Raw genomic sequence first — 17,524 nt, 5'->3', positions numbered from 1 at the left:
TTCCTGGACTGCCGCACTCTGATAGGCGATTTATTAAAAACAAAATGAACAAAGGATAAAATCCAAAGCTGTATAACATCCAAAAATTCATGCAACACTGCAATCAATGGTAGAAAGTGGACATAGGGGACAAAAAAGCGAACATGTTTCACATCATGGATAGATGCTTAGTCATAACCTGTTTTCTGATTGGCCGAAAAGAGAAGAGTCACAATTGGCCGCCAAGGAAGAGGGAGGAAAGGGAAGCCGCCACGCTGCCTGTGGAGAGCAGGGGGAGGGAAAGCAGCTGCTGCTGCCAAGCAAGGGAAGCCACCGGTGAAGCCCGGGAGAAGCACTGCCCACCATAGATGGGGTAAGTGCACCAGACCCGATCAACTGACCGGGGGGAGGGAGGGGGGGTAGTACTGTTTGCCACCCCCCCAAAAAAAACTTACAACCGGCCACCAATGGGATGGGGAATAGCAACTCTGCATCACAACCAGGGGTTCTCAGGTCACCAGGCTTCCCTGTGTTGTGCTACTTCACAGTGCTGTTGGCTTACCCTCCACTCTATTCCCCCCTGCGGGGGATGTTTCAGAATGGAGAGTGGGGGAAGGGGCTAATAAATATGTAATTTACCATCCCCTTCCTTTTCTAAATGAACACACTCAAGCATTGTGTTTCTTCATAACTGAAGCATAGTAACTTAATCATTGTGTTCCTTTATAATTGAAGCATAGTAACTCAATCATTGAGTTCCTTCATAACTGAAGCATACTATGCTTCAGTTTGTTAATGAAAAGGAATCTGCAGAGCACAGAGCACTATTCCATGTATTCAGCTGAGGCTGCAGAGAAAGATGTGTGTGTTTGAGCTTTTGGGTGCACAGCCTAATGCAATAGGCTGCGCATACCTATGGCCCCCAGATTTCTTAGAAAAGGGTGTGAGGTGGACTCGTGCACTAAAACAATATCTGGGTAAAAACTAAATTAAAGATTAAGTATCACTGTATACATTTAAAGGAGATATGTTCAACTGTAGATCTAATAGTGATTTATATTTACTTGTTTCTAAAACTGAACTCTATAGGTATATAAAAGGCACAAATCAATGCAGCTCTGTATTATCTAAATTTGGCTTGGTATCAGCCTCTAGCAAATCCCTGTACAGCAGAGCTCAGAGAGGGAGAGGAAGTGTGACTAGAAGCCAATCAGTGCTGCACTGCTCAAATGTTAATGGGCTAGATTCACATAGATCAGCGGATCTTTAGATCCGCGTGACCTATGTGATTTAAGATCCGCCGCCGCAAGTTTGAGAGGCAAGTGGGTAATTCACAAAACACTTACCTCCAAACTTGCGGCGGTGGATCGTAAATCCCCCGGCGGAATTCAAATTCCGCGGCTAGGTGGAGTGTAGCATTTAAATCAGGCGTGTCCCCGCGCCGATTTAAATGCGCATGCGCCATCCGCGAATTTTCCCGGCGTGCATTGCTCCCAATGACGCTATACTTAACATTGGCTGCGCCTCATAGAAGCAGGGGTAAGTATACGCCGGGAAAATCGCTACGTAAACGTCGTAACAACACTGCGTCGGGCCCGCGTACGTTCGTGAATTGGCGTATCTCGCTGATTTACATATTTCTCAGTGTAAATCAGCGAGAACGCCCCCCGCGGCCATTTTTAAATTGCAGTTAAGATCCGACGGTGTAACACAGTTACACCTGTCGGATCTTAGGCATATCTATGCGTAACTGATTCTATGAATCAGTCGCATAGATACGACAGGCCTAAGTCAGAGATACGACGGCGTATCAGGAGATACACCGTCGTATCTCTATGTGAATCTGGCCCAATGAGTCTAATAAGAGAGAAGAGGAATGAGCTCATCAGTCTGTTCCTTCTCCTTTCACTGTCTACTCACAGGCTGGGGAAGGAAAAAACTTGTGTTACTTAACCTCCCTGGCGGTATGATTATGTCTGGAATTTTGTACCAAAAGCGGTACAATTATTTTGCAAGGAAATGTTGCGTTTTATACTGTAGGCCTTGCAATTCTTAGGAATAACTCACTTAAATCTGACCAAACAAGAGACTAGTAGGCATCCCGGGTATGACATTTTTTTAAAAACAAAATTATAAATTTATTATCGCTGTTTTCTAGCTGCTCTAAAACCATTTTTGACATAAAGGGACACTTTTGGTTGCTATGGACAATCTACAGTTTTCAGGCAGAAAGAAAGGTTTTTATTATATAAAAGTACATGTAGGGCACTGGGCAGACCACTAGGGACAAAGGGGATGTGTATTTTTTACATACAGTACTGTAATCTATAAGATTACAGTATACTGTATGTAATGTGTTTGTTTACTTTTTTGAATTTGGCGCCGTTCTCCGCCCCGTGCGTTGTAACGTCGCAGGGAACGGAGATCGCGGCACACAGGCACTGTGAATCAAGCGAGGACCCGCTCGCTCACACAGCGGGGATGCTTTGCTGGATCCAGGGACAAGGTAAGTAATTCCCTGCCTATGGACACTGCGAGAAGGTAAGCCGCGCCGCTGCACGCTCTGCACAGCTACCCCGAGCGTGACTTGGGGTTACCGATAGTAGCATAGAAAAAACACCCCGAGTCACGCTCTGGATCATGGCTAAGGAGGTTAAAGAGGAAGTAAACCCAGGACTTATATATATATATATATATATTTATATATATATATATATATATATATATATATATATATATATATATATATATATATATACTTTAAAGTATTGTAAAACTATACACATCAAAATCGGCAAAAAAATAGCTTTGAAAATACCTTATTTCTCTTTTATATTATTTTGTGTCTTACGGTATTGGCCACGCCATTGTAACTCCTGTATGTTGAATCGTTTGTGGACATCATTTCTGCCCTTACTATGTTTCCCTGTTCAAATCTCGCGCAAGCGCCATAGTGTCGAGAACCGAACCATCTAGCTCGATTGCCGTTACTACGGCAACCTAGCTAATCCATTGATGCATCGTGAGACTGATCTCTGTGCCGGTCTCGGAGGAAGCAAATGACAAGGCATGCAGGGGAGAGAGAAACGGCACACATAGTGTGCCATTAAACAATATACCTAATGTGCAAACGCGGCTGACGTCACTAAACACTGCGGGATGATTTCTATGGCAACTAAAACAGTGAGTGCACTTTTACAGGCAGCAATCAGCTGCCTGTGCCATCTATATTTCAAGGAGCTTAAAGGGTTTGTAAAGGATTTTTTTTTTTTTTATCTTAATAGCTTCCTTTACCTTAATGCTGTGCTGTTTTCATGTCCTCATTGTTCTTTTTTTGCTCTCAAGTTGCTGTAACACTTCCTGATGACCACAGTACTGGGAGCTTTCTCTCTGTGGTCACTAATCAAGGAGGTGTGATTACTGTGTGTCTAAAACCCCACAGCACCAATCAGTTTTGTTTTCCAAACCATCACTGCCCTGTATTGGTTCTGTGGCTCTGTACATCAGAGACAGGAAACAACATGCAAAAACAAAACTAGAAACTGCAGGTACATTATATGATTGATTTTTATCTATTTTTAATCAATTTTAAAAGGAATCAGTTAACTATTATGTCTCTATACCCTAACCTATTACAACTCCTTTAAGTTGTATTGGAGGGTTTACAACCACCATTGCCCATGAGGATGGCAGGGGACCACTTACAAACTGGAGGGGAACACCAGAGTCTGCCAGAGGATGGAATAAGGTAAGAAAAAAAAATGGTCAGCAGCTACAAATCCTGTAGATGTTGACTAATAAAAGGACACTTAACTGTCCAGAGATCCAGCATTATCTTTACCCAGGCTAGTTGTTCACTGGCCTTTGGATTCCCGGCACCGCCATCCTAACTGTTGGCAGCTGGCTATGCTGCTTTCTGCTTCAAAGCCAGCTGCCCACTGAGCAAGCGCAAGCCGCGATGCGGTTTGCAAATGGTCCTGCGGTCTTCTGGGACCTGCAACGTGCCCCAGAAGACTGCGGGGAGGAAGGGGGAGTGGAAAACTTGTCAAAACTAGGTACCTGCTCCCCCCCCCCCCCCAAAAAAAATGGCATGCCAAATGTGGCAGGGCAGGACGACTTAAAATGGAACTTCCTATTTTGGAAGGAGTTCCACTGTAACAAGCATATAAATACTCTCTACAGTGTGGGGGAGTCCCACTGCAAGAGAAGTTGTTTTTTGGGTAATTCCTGGAGTTGGGTTTTAACTGCAACAGAGAAAAAAGAGAACTGTCCTGTGTGGCAGAGCTGTGTGAATCAGAATCTCAGAATCTGATGGACAGAACAAATAGAAATCCTCTGGCAGGTAAAACGGCTCATATATATATAGATATATATATATAATCTCTGTACTTCAGCCTTAAAGGGGTTGTAAAGGTAAACAAAAAAAAATCCTAAATAGCTTCCTTTACCCTAGTACAGTCCTCCTTCACTTACCTCATCCTTCCATTTTGCTTTGAAATGTCCTTATTTCTTCTGAGAAATCCTCACTTCCTGTTCTTCTGTCTGTAACTACACACAGTAATGCAAGGCTTTCTCCCTGGTGTGGAGTGTCATGCTAGCCCCCGCCCCTGGACTACAGGAGAGTCAGGACGCCTACTAACACACAGCTCTTTTCTCTATCTGCAACGTAGAGAGCGTCCTGACTCTCCTGTAGTCCAAGGGAGGGAGCGAGCACGACACTCCACACCAGGGAGAAAGCATTGCATTACTGTGTGGAGTTACAGACAGAAGAACAGGAAGTGAGGATTTCTCAGAAGAAATAAGGACATTTAAAAGCAAAATGGAAGGATGAGGTAAGTGAAGGAGGACTGCACTAAGGTAAAGGAAGCTATTTAGGAAAAAAAATATTTACCTTTACAACCCCTTTAATAATTTTATTACCCAAATGACGAGACAGCTATTTCTAACTCTTGGCTCATAGAAAAAGAAAGATGTGGACATTCCATAGTATAACAAACAAGTTGAAACACAGCTACATTGCTACAATTCTAACCTAATACCACATTAGCTAAATTTCACATCGTCCTTTCCACAGGGAGGTGGTGATATAAAGTGCTGACATGAGAACATCTGCACCCTGTCTAGCAATACTTCAGACCAATCATCTTCAATTTCACCAGAATTTCTGTGAAACATCAATTTAATCATCTGGAGCGCGCACGCTATTGTTAAATATTTCATTTTACAGTTTTATGAGAGTCAGTTTGTAGATAACAAAAACAAAAACATTCACAATCAAAATGTAAAAAAAAAAAAAAAAAAGTTGAAAGAAAATTGACCTTAAAAAAAAAAAAAAAATCCAAGTACAAGCACCTGCACATATCTTCAGCATCCTTTTTAGCCAAATGTTGGGTCAGTCCAACAAGCAAAGCTCTGAGGCCCCGTACACACGAGAGGATCCATCCGCTGGAATTGATCTGCGGACCGGCTCCAGCAGATAGATCCTATGGTGTGTACAATCCAGCGGATCTGTTTCCGCGGATTTTTATCCCCTGGGATGGATTTCCAGCGGATAAAAATTTGAAGACATGCTTTTAAATCTATCCGCTTGAATCCATCCCAACGGATTGATCCGCTGGTCTGTACAGACTCAGCGGATCAATCCGTCCGAATGAATCCCCCGCATGCGTCGTAATGATTCGACGCATGCGTGGAATTCCTTATATGACAGCGTCGCGCACGTCGCCGCGTCATCATCGCGGTGACGGCGCGACGCGTCATTGCGATGGGATTTCGGCGCGGATTTCGATCCGATGGTGAGTACACTCCATCGGATCAAAATCCTCAAGAGGATTTATCTGCGGAAACGGTCCGGTGGACCGTATCCGCCGATAAATCCTCTCGTGTGTACGGGGCCTGACACCAAATCTGACTCCCACCTACCTTTAGGTCTAGCGTCATGGTAAGCTACCTGACTGGGGCTATAGCTAACGGTGCTGATTGAGAGGAGAAAATCCGACAGGGTAATTGTACAGAAGTCCATCTGTATGTAGATCGCCTTCTGCACAACCTTCCTACCTGTACATGTATCAAAATTCGACTAGTCCCTGCTGAGCCAGTGGAATTTCAATCCTTGTATGGTTGGTCTAACAGAGAAAAGTGCGATACAGAAAAGAGTTATTGCCATGCTGGCTGTGTAGTGTGGCAGGAGTATGTACTGTAAATCACATAATGAATGTACAGAGTTTCAGAATTTTTTGCATGCAAAACAGCACACATATACAGTATGGCCCGGATTCAGGTAACACTTACACTGACGTATCTTTAGATACGCCGCGTAAGTGCACAGATGCGCCGTCGTATCTATGCGACTGATTACTAATGCAAGATACGCCTGAAATGTGGCTTCATCCGACCGACATAAGTTTCCTATGCCGTTGGAGCCTGGGTGTATATTTACGCTGGCCACAAGGGGCGCTTCCATTGATTTACGCGTCAGAGCCTGGGCGCATATTTACGCTGGCCGCATATGCAAATGACCGAGATACGCCGAATCATGAACGTACTTGCGCCCGTCGCAGTAGTATACGCCGTTTACGTAAGGCGTACGTCTGGTGTAAAGTTTTTCCACCTACAGGAGGCGCATCCCATGCAAAGGTATGGACGACGGAACAGCCGTCGTATTTTACGTTGTTTACGTAGTAGTACGTGAATGGGGCTGGGCGTAGGTTACGTTAACGTCATAGGCATTGAGCCGTCGTTTCTTAGGGAGTATCTTCGACGTGATTCTGAGCATTCGGACCATCATTTGCATGGGGTCACGGTTAATTTAAATGGATCACGCCCACCGTCCACCTACTTTGAATTAGGCGGGCTTACCCTGGATAATTTACGTTACGCTGGCGCAACGTAGGGAGCGAGTGCTTTGTGAATACTGTTCTTGCCTCTCTATGTTACGTCGGCGTAGCGCATATGAGATGCGCTACGCCGGCACAAAGATGCGCCGATCTACCTGAATCTGGCCCTATGTATTTCAGTGGTGTATTTTTGTACTGTTTGGATGAAGTTCTACCCAGTGTTCCAAGTTGAGTGAAGGATAAATTCACCTTTTCCAGAAAAGAGTCTATGCAGTCAAGGAATTAGACGTCTAATGCACTGATAGACACAAACTCAAAGTGGGTTCAGTGGTTTAAGACAAAAAAGAAAAAGTCTTCAACCGCTTCAATACAGGACATTTTCACCCCCTTCCTGCCCAGACCAATTTTTAGTTTTCGGCGCTGTTGCACATTGAATGACAATTTCGCGGTCATGCAACACTGAAACCAAATGAAATCTTTATGGGTTTTTTTTCCTCACAAATAGAGCTTTGGTTTGGTGGTATTCGATCACCTCTGCGGTTTTTATTTTTTATGCTATAAACAAAAGAAGAGCGACAATTTTGAAAAAAACACAATATTTTTTACTTTTTGATTGAATAAATATCACAATTAAAAAAAAAAGGTTTTTTTCCTCAGTTTAGAACGATACATATTCTTCTACATATTTTTGGTAAAAAAAAAAAATCGCAATAAGCATTTATTGATTGGTTTGCGCAAAAGTTATAGCATCTACAAAATAAGGGATAGATTTATTTATTTGTATTTATTTAAATTTTTTTACTAGTAATGGCGGACAGATCGGACACTTTTTACACGTTTTTGGGACCATTCACATTTATACAGCGATCAGTGCTAAAAAACTGCACTGATTACTGTGTAAATGTGACTGGCAGTGAAGGGGTTAACACTACGGGGCGATCAAGGGGTTAATTATGTTCCCTAGTGAGTGATTCTAACTGTAGGGGGAGGGGACTCACAAGGGGAGGAGACCGATCTGTGTTCCTCTGTACTGGGAACACACATCGGTCTCCTCTCATCTGACAGGACATGGATCTGTGTGATTACACACACAGAACCATGGTCCTGCCTTGATTGCGGGCAATCGCGGGTGCCCGGCGGACATCATGGCCATCGGGCACGCACACTCGGCCACGCCCACCTGGAGGGAGGGTTCCTGCCGACGTCATTTTACAATGACTCGGTAAGGAAGGGGTTAAAATTCAAAATGGTGTCAGTATGCTTGACTCAGTGGCTACCGCTGCTGAAGAGCTAGAAGAGACTCTGCATTGGGACAAACAGAAAAAAAGAGCAGCGCCATTCTAAGTGTAGCATCAAAGCGTTATTTATTTGGAGTCAACAAAATGGCAACTCACAATGTAATGGAGATAAAGGCGCTCATCTAGTCATGTAACACCGCGGCAACAAGCCAGTCCAGTCTCGTTATCCCGCTGTGGTGGATACCGAAAGGAGCTCCCGGTAGTGCTGGTGGCTCCCAGAACTTCCTGGTAGGGACCTGGACCTACCGGAGCAACCAGCACTGCTAGGAGATTCTTTCGGTATCCACCACAGCGGGATCACGAGACTGGACCAGCTTGACCAAAATTATTTGACATTAATCATTACACTGCATGGAAAATGTTCTGGAACAGATTTTGCATGGCTGCTAACTTGCCCTGGACTGGCCGCCTCCCGCCCTGCAAATTCAGACCAAGAACTGCCCATTCGATTCTAAAACAAGTCACCAAGAATGACAAAATGTAATTGTGGGAATCACAGGTATATCTTACAACAGCTGATGTCAAAATGCATGCATCTACAATCAAAAAGAGATTTAGCCTGCATGTGAGATGTTCCAGGAAAAAAAAAATTATAAAAATATTGAACACATAGGCAAAGAACTGATGAATCAAACATGATGCTTTTTGGCCACAGTAACATTAACCATGTTTGCCCTAAACCAAAGAATTTTAAGAAAATAACCTCATTCCAACTGTAAAGCCTGATGGCGTGATTGGACCCTTAGGCCTTGTACACATGGTCGGTCAAAACCGATGGAAACGGACTGAAGGTCCGTTTCATCGGTCCAAACCGATGGTGTGTGGGCCCCATCGGTCCGTTATCCTTTGGTCGAAACATTTAGAACTTGCTTTAAAATTCAACCGATGGACGCCTAACCGATCGGTCAAAACCGACGCTTAGTATGCAAAAGCATCGGTTAAAAGCCCGCGCATGCTCAGAATCAAGTCGACGCATGCTTGGAAGCATTGAACTTCATTTTTCTCAGCACGTCACTGTGTTTTACTTCACCGCGTTGGACTCGATCGTTTTTTTAACTGATGGTGTGTAGGCACATCATACCATCAGTCAGCTTCATCGGTTAACTGATGAAACGGTCCTTCAGTCCGTTCTCATCGGATGGACTGATCGTGTGTATAGGGCTTTAGACATAAAGGCCCGGATTCACAAAGCACTTACGCCGACGTATCTCGAGATACGCCGCATAAGTGTAACTATGCGCCGTCGTATCTATGCGCCGTACCCACAATCTGAGATACGCCTAAAAATAGGCTTCATCCGACCGACGTAACTTGCCTACGCCGGGCGCATTTGCCGCTCCCATTGATTTACTATGCACATATGCAAATGGGGGAGATACGCCGATTCACGAACGTACTTGCGCCCGGCGCATATTATACGCGGTTTGCGTAAGTCGTACGTCCGGCGTAAAGTTATTCCCCATATATGAGGCGCAACCCATGCAAAGGTATGGACCAGGGAACACAAGCCATTGTATTTTACGTAGTTTACGCTGTACGTGAATATGGCTAGGCGTAGGTTACGTTCATGCCGTAGGCAGTGATTCGATGTATCTTAGGCAGTTGTTTCGACGTGATTCTGAGCATGCGCACTGGGATGCGGCCACGGGACGGCTCATGTGTCGTTCGTTATTCGTATCTTTATGGCGCTCGGCCCATCATTTGCATGGGGTCACGCCTCATTAGCATGGCTCACACCCACTTCCACCTACGCCGGATTACGCCGAGGAAACCCAGCACAGTTTGGGAGGCAAGTGCTTTGTGAATTCTGTGCTTGCCTCTCTGCGCTGCGTCGGCGTAGCGTATATTAGATACACTACGGCGGCATAAATAGGCGCCGATGTATGTGAATCCGGGCCAATGATTTTAATTTTTAGTGGGATTGTTATTGTTACAATGCTCAAATGCCCTAGCAATGTTATAGTTTGTCCCAGACGCCAGACCCTTCCATTCTGAAAATATTGTTACATGTAATAATGTTTTTTCTTAGTAAATTTGCTAAGTAATGTGATTTTCCTAACCATAACATTTTCTTTTAGGTCATTTTGGAGAAGACAGGCTCAACTTGTCAGTACAAGACCAAACCCTATTGCAAGCTCCTTCCCACAGCTCATGTCTAATGTGGATGCTGCTTACGAGGTGGCAGAAAGAGGAACTGCATATTTTTTTAAAGGTAAAACAGATGATACAAAGCAACATGGTTCCCCCAAGGTTTGTAACTAAAGCTAAAGCAGACCATCCAACCAGAGCCAGATCAACCATAAAGCAAGCTTGGCAGGGGCCTAAGACCCAGTGGATATCCAGTTGGCACAGCTATAACTTTTATGCATCTGCTCGGCACCTCGCAGGGGAGGATGTTTTTGTAGGGCAATTGATGTCTGATTGGGTACACAAAACCAGTACTGGCAATTCAAATGGGTAGGCTTTGCTGTGATTTTCAAAATCCTTATCAATGTCAAAAGGAAAATGCCAAATCTACTCTGCTTAGGACCATGTTCTGCCTTAATCCATATCTACATCCAGCTGCGATCTTGCCCAGAAGCATATAGGCCAGAGCTGTCTGGCTTCATAGTGGCGTATGCAGGTAGAAACAGCATTTGTCAAATACATTTGGATGAAATTAATTTAAATAATTAATACAAGTTCTATGAAAACAATTAGTATTCTGTAGTATTATAAAAATGACCTTCAAAATTAAATTAGAGAGGGGTTCCTAATGAATTTTCTATGGTTACCATTCAGTTAGAGCCCTGTGGATGCCTATCAAAATATAGTTTAGAGAGGTGTAGAGTGAGACTGCTACATTGCAGGATATCTTTGCTTTCAGTACTATAATGATGACATTTGCATTACATTATAATGATCACACTGGCATTGAAAACAGGCATTTGAGGGGCATTTTTAATGGCCCTCAAACGCCTATGCAAATGATTCAATGGACAGCACACAGTGCTGTTCACATTACCAAACACGAAGCGTTAGCGTTGCTTTGCTTCAAAATTGAAGCCTCATGTCTAGTCTGGAGTTGTTTGAAGCCTTTCGATGCCACCCATTCAAGTCTGAGGTAAAGCTTTGCAAACGCACTTGCAGGTGTTTGCAGCGTAGTTTGCTGGCGTATTAGAATTAGGTTTAAAAAAAATCATGCAGGAAGAATATGTACAGCCAAAAAAAAAAAGCATGTACATGTCGGCAGTATGCTGGATGGAATGGTATATACATGTTTTTAGGGTGAACCTCCACTTTAAATGTATTTTATTGGGATTTTATGTGATAGACCAACACAAAGTGGCACATAATTGTGAAGTGAAAGGAAAATGATAAATGTTTTTCAAATTTATTTACAAAGAAAAATCTGAAAAGTTTTTGCGTGCATTTGTATTCAGCCCCTTTACTTTGATACCCATAACTAAAATCTAGTGGAACCAATTGCCTTCAGAATTCACCTAATTAGTAAACAGTCCACCTGTGTGTAATTTAATCTCAGTATAAATACAGCTGTTCTGTGAAGCCCTCAGAGGTTTTTAGAGAACCTTAGCAAACAACCAGCATCATGAAGGCCAAGGAACACACCAGACAGGTCAGTGATAAAGTTGTGGAGAAGTTTAAAGCAGGGTTAGGTTATAAAAAAAATATCCCAAGCTTTGAACATTTCACAGAGCACTGTTCAATCCATCATCTGAAAATGGAAAGAGTATGGCCCAACTGCAAACCTAAGACATGGCCGTCCACCTAAACCGATAGGCCGGGCAAGGAGAGCATTAATCGAAGAAGCAGCCAAGAGGCCCATGGTAACTCTGGAGGAGCTGCAGAGATCCACAGCTCAGGTGGGAGAATCTGTCCACAGGACAACAATTAGCCGTGCACTCCACAAATCTGGCCTTTATGGAAAAGTAGCAAGAAGAAAGCCATTGAAAGCTATAAGAAGTCCAGTTTGCAGTTTGCGAGAAGCCATGTGGGGAACATAGCAAACATGGAAGAAGGTGCTCTGGTCAGATTAGACCAAAAAAATTGACTTTTTGGCCTAAAAGCAAAATCATTTCCCCTCCGCCTCGCAATTACGTGGTGCTACTTTGTGTTGGTCTATAACATAAAATCCCATCAAAATACATTTATATTTTTGGTTGTTATATGACAAAATGTGGAAAATGTCAAAGGATATGAATACTTGTTCAGGGCACTGTAGTTTCAATACATGCACAGAACTTGAAATATTTGGCACTTGGTTTACATGTGCTATGTAGCAAGTTACATGATGTATGTTTCTGCCATAGAAGGTATAAATTTTACAGGACTTTAGTATAACATTATTCTATCATAATGCTTTATGTTGTCTCCCCCTTTGATGAAGCCATGCAAATATTTCAAAGTGGCCATGAGAAGATAGTCCAAAATGTGTTCAATTCTTTCCCAGGTCCCCATTACTGGACAACAAGAGGTCTCCAGATGCTAGGACCTCCCCGGTTTATCTATGACTTTGGATTTCCCAGTAATGTGCAGAAAATAGATGCTGCTGTCCACCTCAAGAACAGCAATAAAACCCTTTTCTTTGTTGGGGAAGATCTCTACAGGTATATTTAAAAAAAACTTGTAGAGTTCATGCACATGGACGTTTGTAGTCATTGTAAATGCCTAGTGTAAATTTCCTGGTGCCCAACCAGCAGCTCAGACAGGCACACTAGCCAGTGCTTTGCAATCATGTAACTGCTTGGGAAAAGATTTAGGTTATATTTAAATTATTTACTTAGAGGTTCCCAAGGAGAGCAGGCGCAAAGAAAACATGGCTTACATAGAATGCGCTGCTTGCGTTCTGTGCAGAAATGTCTACTCTGGTCTGAAGAATTCTGTTAGTGTGTCAAGTGTGATGTTCGATGTCACAAAAAATCCTGCAAAGTCGCAGTAAAGTGCACAAGGAGGTATTTTATGTGTACATTCCTTTATTCTCAAATATTAAGGCCCACGAGCCAGTATGCTGTGAGCGGGCCTACAGCCAGGAGTACAACACAATGTGATGGAGTGTTCCACCAACAGCAGGTGGGTTGTTGTCCTTTTCAAGAAGAAACAGGGTGGGGACATGTGTAGTTTGGCACCAACACCTAGCCTTTGACTTTAATTTTAAGCTTGATAAAAGATAGATATTTTGAAAATTGCTCCAAGTAAATAAAGGTGGTGACTTTTTTCAAATGATAAGGACGCGCAAAAATCAGCTCTTGGTAACATGATTAAGAATCATAAGTTCACTAAATATTAATAATAAACTAACATAAATTAGTCATAGATTGTGCTGTCATTCCAGGAAAGAAAATATGTGCACTGCATATAAATACACATATGCTTTCCATGTATAGAATTTTTCATCTCTTGAATTGATGAACCACTGTCACATGTCCTCAATTTGGTAGTGCAGCGTTTCCTAAATAGGTACCCAGGGTTGAAAGATCTGCTAAAGCAGGCCTACCAATTTATAAACAAAGTGTAAAAAATAGTAAAAACACAGGAGACACTTTGGGGCGAGTCCTTTATTAAAAAAAAAATGTCCCATGATGTAAATCCATCTCACGCCACCCGACGAGCCGAAAAAAGAAAAAATGTGAAAGCTCTGTCTCCCACCGAGTGACGCTTCTTCTCGCTTTGACAGCTGTTATATATCTGAGGGTGGGGCCACCCGGTGACGTAAGTTCGGAATTCCCCTTTATATCCTTTTTATATTCATACCAGACCCAAAAGGGCCTGATAATTGACTGAGGGGTGGAACCCATGCCGTTTTTTTTTCAATGAGTTTTATCTACAGTATATTGCCGCAATCAGTTTTAAATTACTTTTTTTCCTTTTAGAAATTTAATTTTGCTGTGGTACTGTTTTAAACAGAGGGAAAATGTGCTACTTTACAGGCATGCTATGGTCACCCCCGTCACCCCCCCCCCCTCCAGGCACAGTATTTAAAGGAATATTTTTTTTCTATTGGTTCACTTTAAGCATTATTAACCACTTAAGCCCTGGACCTTTAGGCAGCTTAATGCCCAGGCCAGGTTTTGCGATTCGGCACTGCGTCGCTTTAACAGACAATTGCGCGGTCGTGCGACATGGCTCCCAAACAAAATTGGCATCCTTTTTTCCCCACAAATAGAGCTTTCTTTTGGTGGTATTTGATCACCTCTGCGGTTTTTATTTTTTGCGCTATAAACAAAAATAGAGCGACAATTTTGAAGAAAATTCAATATTTTTTAGTTTTTGCTATAATAAATATTCCCCAAAAACATATATAAAAATGTTTTTTTTCCTCAGTTTAGGCTGATACGTATTCTTCTACCTATTTTTGGTAAAAAAAAATCGCAATAGGCGTTTATCGATTGGTTTGCGCAAAATTTATAGCGTTTACAAAATAGGGGATAGTTTTATTGCATTTTTATTAATTTTTTTTTTTTTACTACTAATGGCGGCGATCAGCAATTTTTTTCGTGCCTGCGACATTATGGCGGACACTTCGGACAATTTTGACACATTTTTGGGACCATTGTCATTTTCACAGCAAAAAATGCATTTAAATTGCATTGTTTATTGTGAAAATGACAGTTGCAGTTTGGGAGTTAACCACAGGGGGCGCTGTAGGAGTTAGTGTTCACTTAGTGTGTGTTTACAACTGTAGGGGGGTGTGGCTGTAGGACTGACGTCATCGATCGAGTCTCCCTACATAAGGGATCACTCGATCGATGCAGCGCCATAGTGAAGCACGGGGAAGCCGTGTTTACATACGGCTCTCCCCGTTCTTCAGCTCCGGGGAGCGATCGCGACGGAGCGGCTATAAACGAATAGCCGCGCCGTCGTCCCGGATCGCTCCCCGCTGGAATCCGACCGCCGCATGTAGCAGGGGGGTCCCGATCGGACCCCCCACCCGCTAGAAGGCAAGGACGTACATGTACGCCCATGTGCCTGTACGTGCCATTCTATGGACGTACATTTACATGCGGCGGTCGGGAAGTGGTTAAAATCACTGCTCCCGAAAAAACAACTGTTTTTAAAACTTTTTTTACATTGATACATGTCCCCTGGGGGCAGGACCCAGGTCCCCAAACACTTTTTATGGCAAACACTTGCATATTAGCCTTTCAAATGAGCACTCTTGATTTTTCATGTTCGTGTCCCATAGACTTTAAGGGTGTTCATTTGTTCTGGTGGGAATCGAACCGGGGGTGTTCGGCTCATCCTTATGTCTGAGCAGAGAAGACTGGTGTTTCAGTTTCCTCCAGGTTTTGTAATCCTGGATCAGGGTCTGGAGCTTGGAGACTTTGAAGGGACTTAGGTGGGAAGAAGTCCCCAATCCTGTGTCCAGGTGTTACTGGAGACCTGCAGGTACTCATTATAAGGGGGGACCCGACTGGTAGCTGGCTCTCAACGGCTGAGCCTCCTGCCCCCACCACAGAGCTCCAGTCACCAGCTCTCCATCCTACAAAGACTGAGAACTGATCGATTAGTGGTCTTTAATTGCTTGGTTTTCTGTGTAGAGGTGGTGGGGGACAGATGCAGCGTCAGATCAATGCTGCATCCACCTAGGAACAAATACATATTTTTTTGTAATTTTTTTATTCTACCCACAGTTCAACTTTAACTTAAAATAGTACAATCAGAATGTTTTCAGTTATATAATTACATTTCTCCCTCTGCAGCTATGATGAAGCAAACCAGGTCATGGATAAAGATTACCCGAAAAGCATTGATGATGAGTTTTCTGGGGTAGAGGGAAATGTGGACGCAGCAGTTGAAGTAAATGGTGAGTGACCCAAATAAATAACTTAAGTCAATTATTTTAAGTGAATTAAGACTGATTTTAAAATAGAATAAAAACACCACAAGCTTAATATGTACACCAGTCTTTGTCAAACATTTTATACTCAAACTACAACTGAAAGCAAAACTTTTTTAATATACAGTATCTCAAAAAAGTGAGCACACCCCTCACATTTTTGTAAATATTTTATTATACCTTTTCATGTGACAACACTGAAGAAATTACACGTTGCTACAATGTAAAGTAGTGAGTGTACAGCTTGTATAACAATGTAAATTTGCTGTCCCCTCAAAATAACTCAACACACAGCCAATAATGTCTGAAACACTGGCAAAAAAAGTGAGTACACCCCTAAGTGAAAATTTCCAAATTGAGCCCAAAGTATCAATATTTTGTGTGGCTGCCATTATTTTCCAGCACTGCCTTAACCCTCTTAGGCATGGAGTTCACCAGAGTTTCACAGGTTGCCACTGGAGTCCTCTTCCACTCTTCCATGACAACATAATCGAGCTGGTGGATGTTAGAGACCTTGTTAGAGCGAGAGCAATAATTCTAGCACTAGTCCTCCTCTGTAACTCTAGACATGTAATCTGTAAAAAATGTAAAGCATCACCTATGGAGATTTTTAAGTACTGAAGGTTGGTGCCATTCCACGAGTGTGCGCAATTTTAAATCGTGACATGTTAAAAATCTATTTACTTGGCGTAACGTCATCTTTCACATTATACACAAAAATCGGGTTATCTTTTTTTTTTTTTATATTCATGAAACTATTGAAAAATGTATGTGTAAATACTGTGTAACAAAATGTACTCAAGCAGGTGGCTTAACAGACAAATTACTGAAGTATGAAGTTATAATTTCAAACCAGTAATTTCACAGTAAATAGATAAATAATAAATTATTATCTTATAAGATAAAGCATAATAATATATGATTTAGCTTGAATATAACAGTACCTTTTTCAACAGCAGCAGATTCCCATTCCCCCTCAAAAATGTATGAGAAAAAAATGGGATTGTGGGTAAATCTTCTACTCATAAACCCATGTTTTTTCCTTGTAGTTAAGAGGGCTGGGCTAGAAGGGAGCATTTGTCTTTTAGACACATGACCCTTCTATGACACTGTAGTGAGAGGCGTGCCTCCACTGCATCATTTTTATTGGACAGCAGCTGGGGCTAATGGTACTTTAACATTGGCCCAAGACTCCAAGCTGTCCATTGAGCGCAGTGCCTCTTACAAGAATTGAGGAGAGGCATTGTGAGCTCAACCTCTCAGTCTGCTGCAAATAGAGTGTATTTAAACTGGCCGCTCTGTATGTAGCTTCTGAAAGGCTTTGCAAGGAGCCTTGTATCTCCGGAACTATAAGTCTTAGGAGCCCCAAACCAGTGGTGGGGTAGGACTTAGGCTACATACCCCCCAAATTTGTTGTCTCTGTAAACTCGGGTCGCCCAGTTATGACCCTTTAAAGCTCGATTTTTATCACCTGCCCCACAGGACATAGTTCCAGTAATCCATATCTTTAGTCTGCTTGTCTTCAGCAAACTGTTTGTGGACTTTCTTGTGCATCATCTTTAGAAGAGGCTTCC

General features: G+C 42.6%; 1 protein-coding gene across 1 annotated transcript in view; it reads left to right on the top strand.

Annotated features, from left to right (window-relative positions):
• Positions 1–17,524, top strand: part of LOC120929032 (matrix metalloproteinase-20-like) — a 65,933-nt gene that overhangs the window by 45,696 nt on the left and 2,713 nt on the right. The window contains exons 7-9 of the mRNA XM_040340218.1: positions 10,192–10,325; positions 12,564–12,720; positions 15,814–15,917. Coding sequence (XP_040196152.1) covers positions 10,192–10,325; positions 12,564–12,720; positions 15,814–15,917 — 395 coding nt within the window. The remainder of the gene's footprint in view (positions 1–10,191; positions 10,326–12,563; positions 12,721–15,813; positions 15,918–17,524) is intronic.

This window comes from Rana temporaria, chromosome 2 (assembly GCF_905171775.1).
Source record: "Rana temporaria chromosome 2, aRanTem1.1, whole genome shotgun sequence".
Taxonomy (NCBI): Eukaryota; Metazoa; Chordata; class Amphibia; order Anura; family Ranidae; genus Rana; species Rana temporaria.
This window is presented reverse-complemented; position numbering and strand designations above follow the sequence as displayed.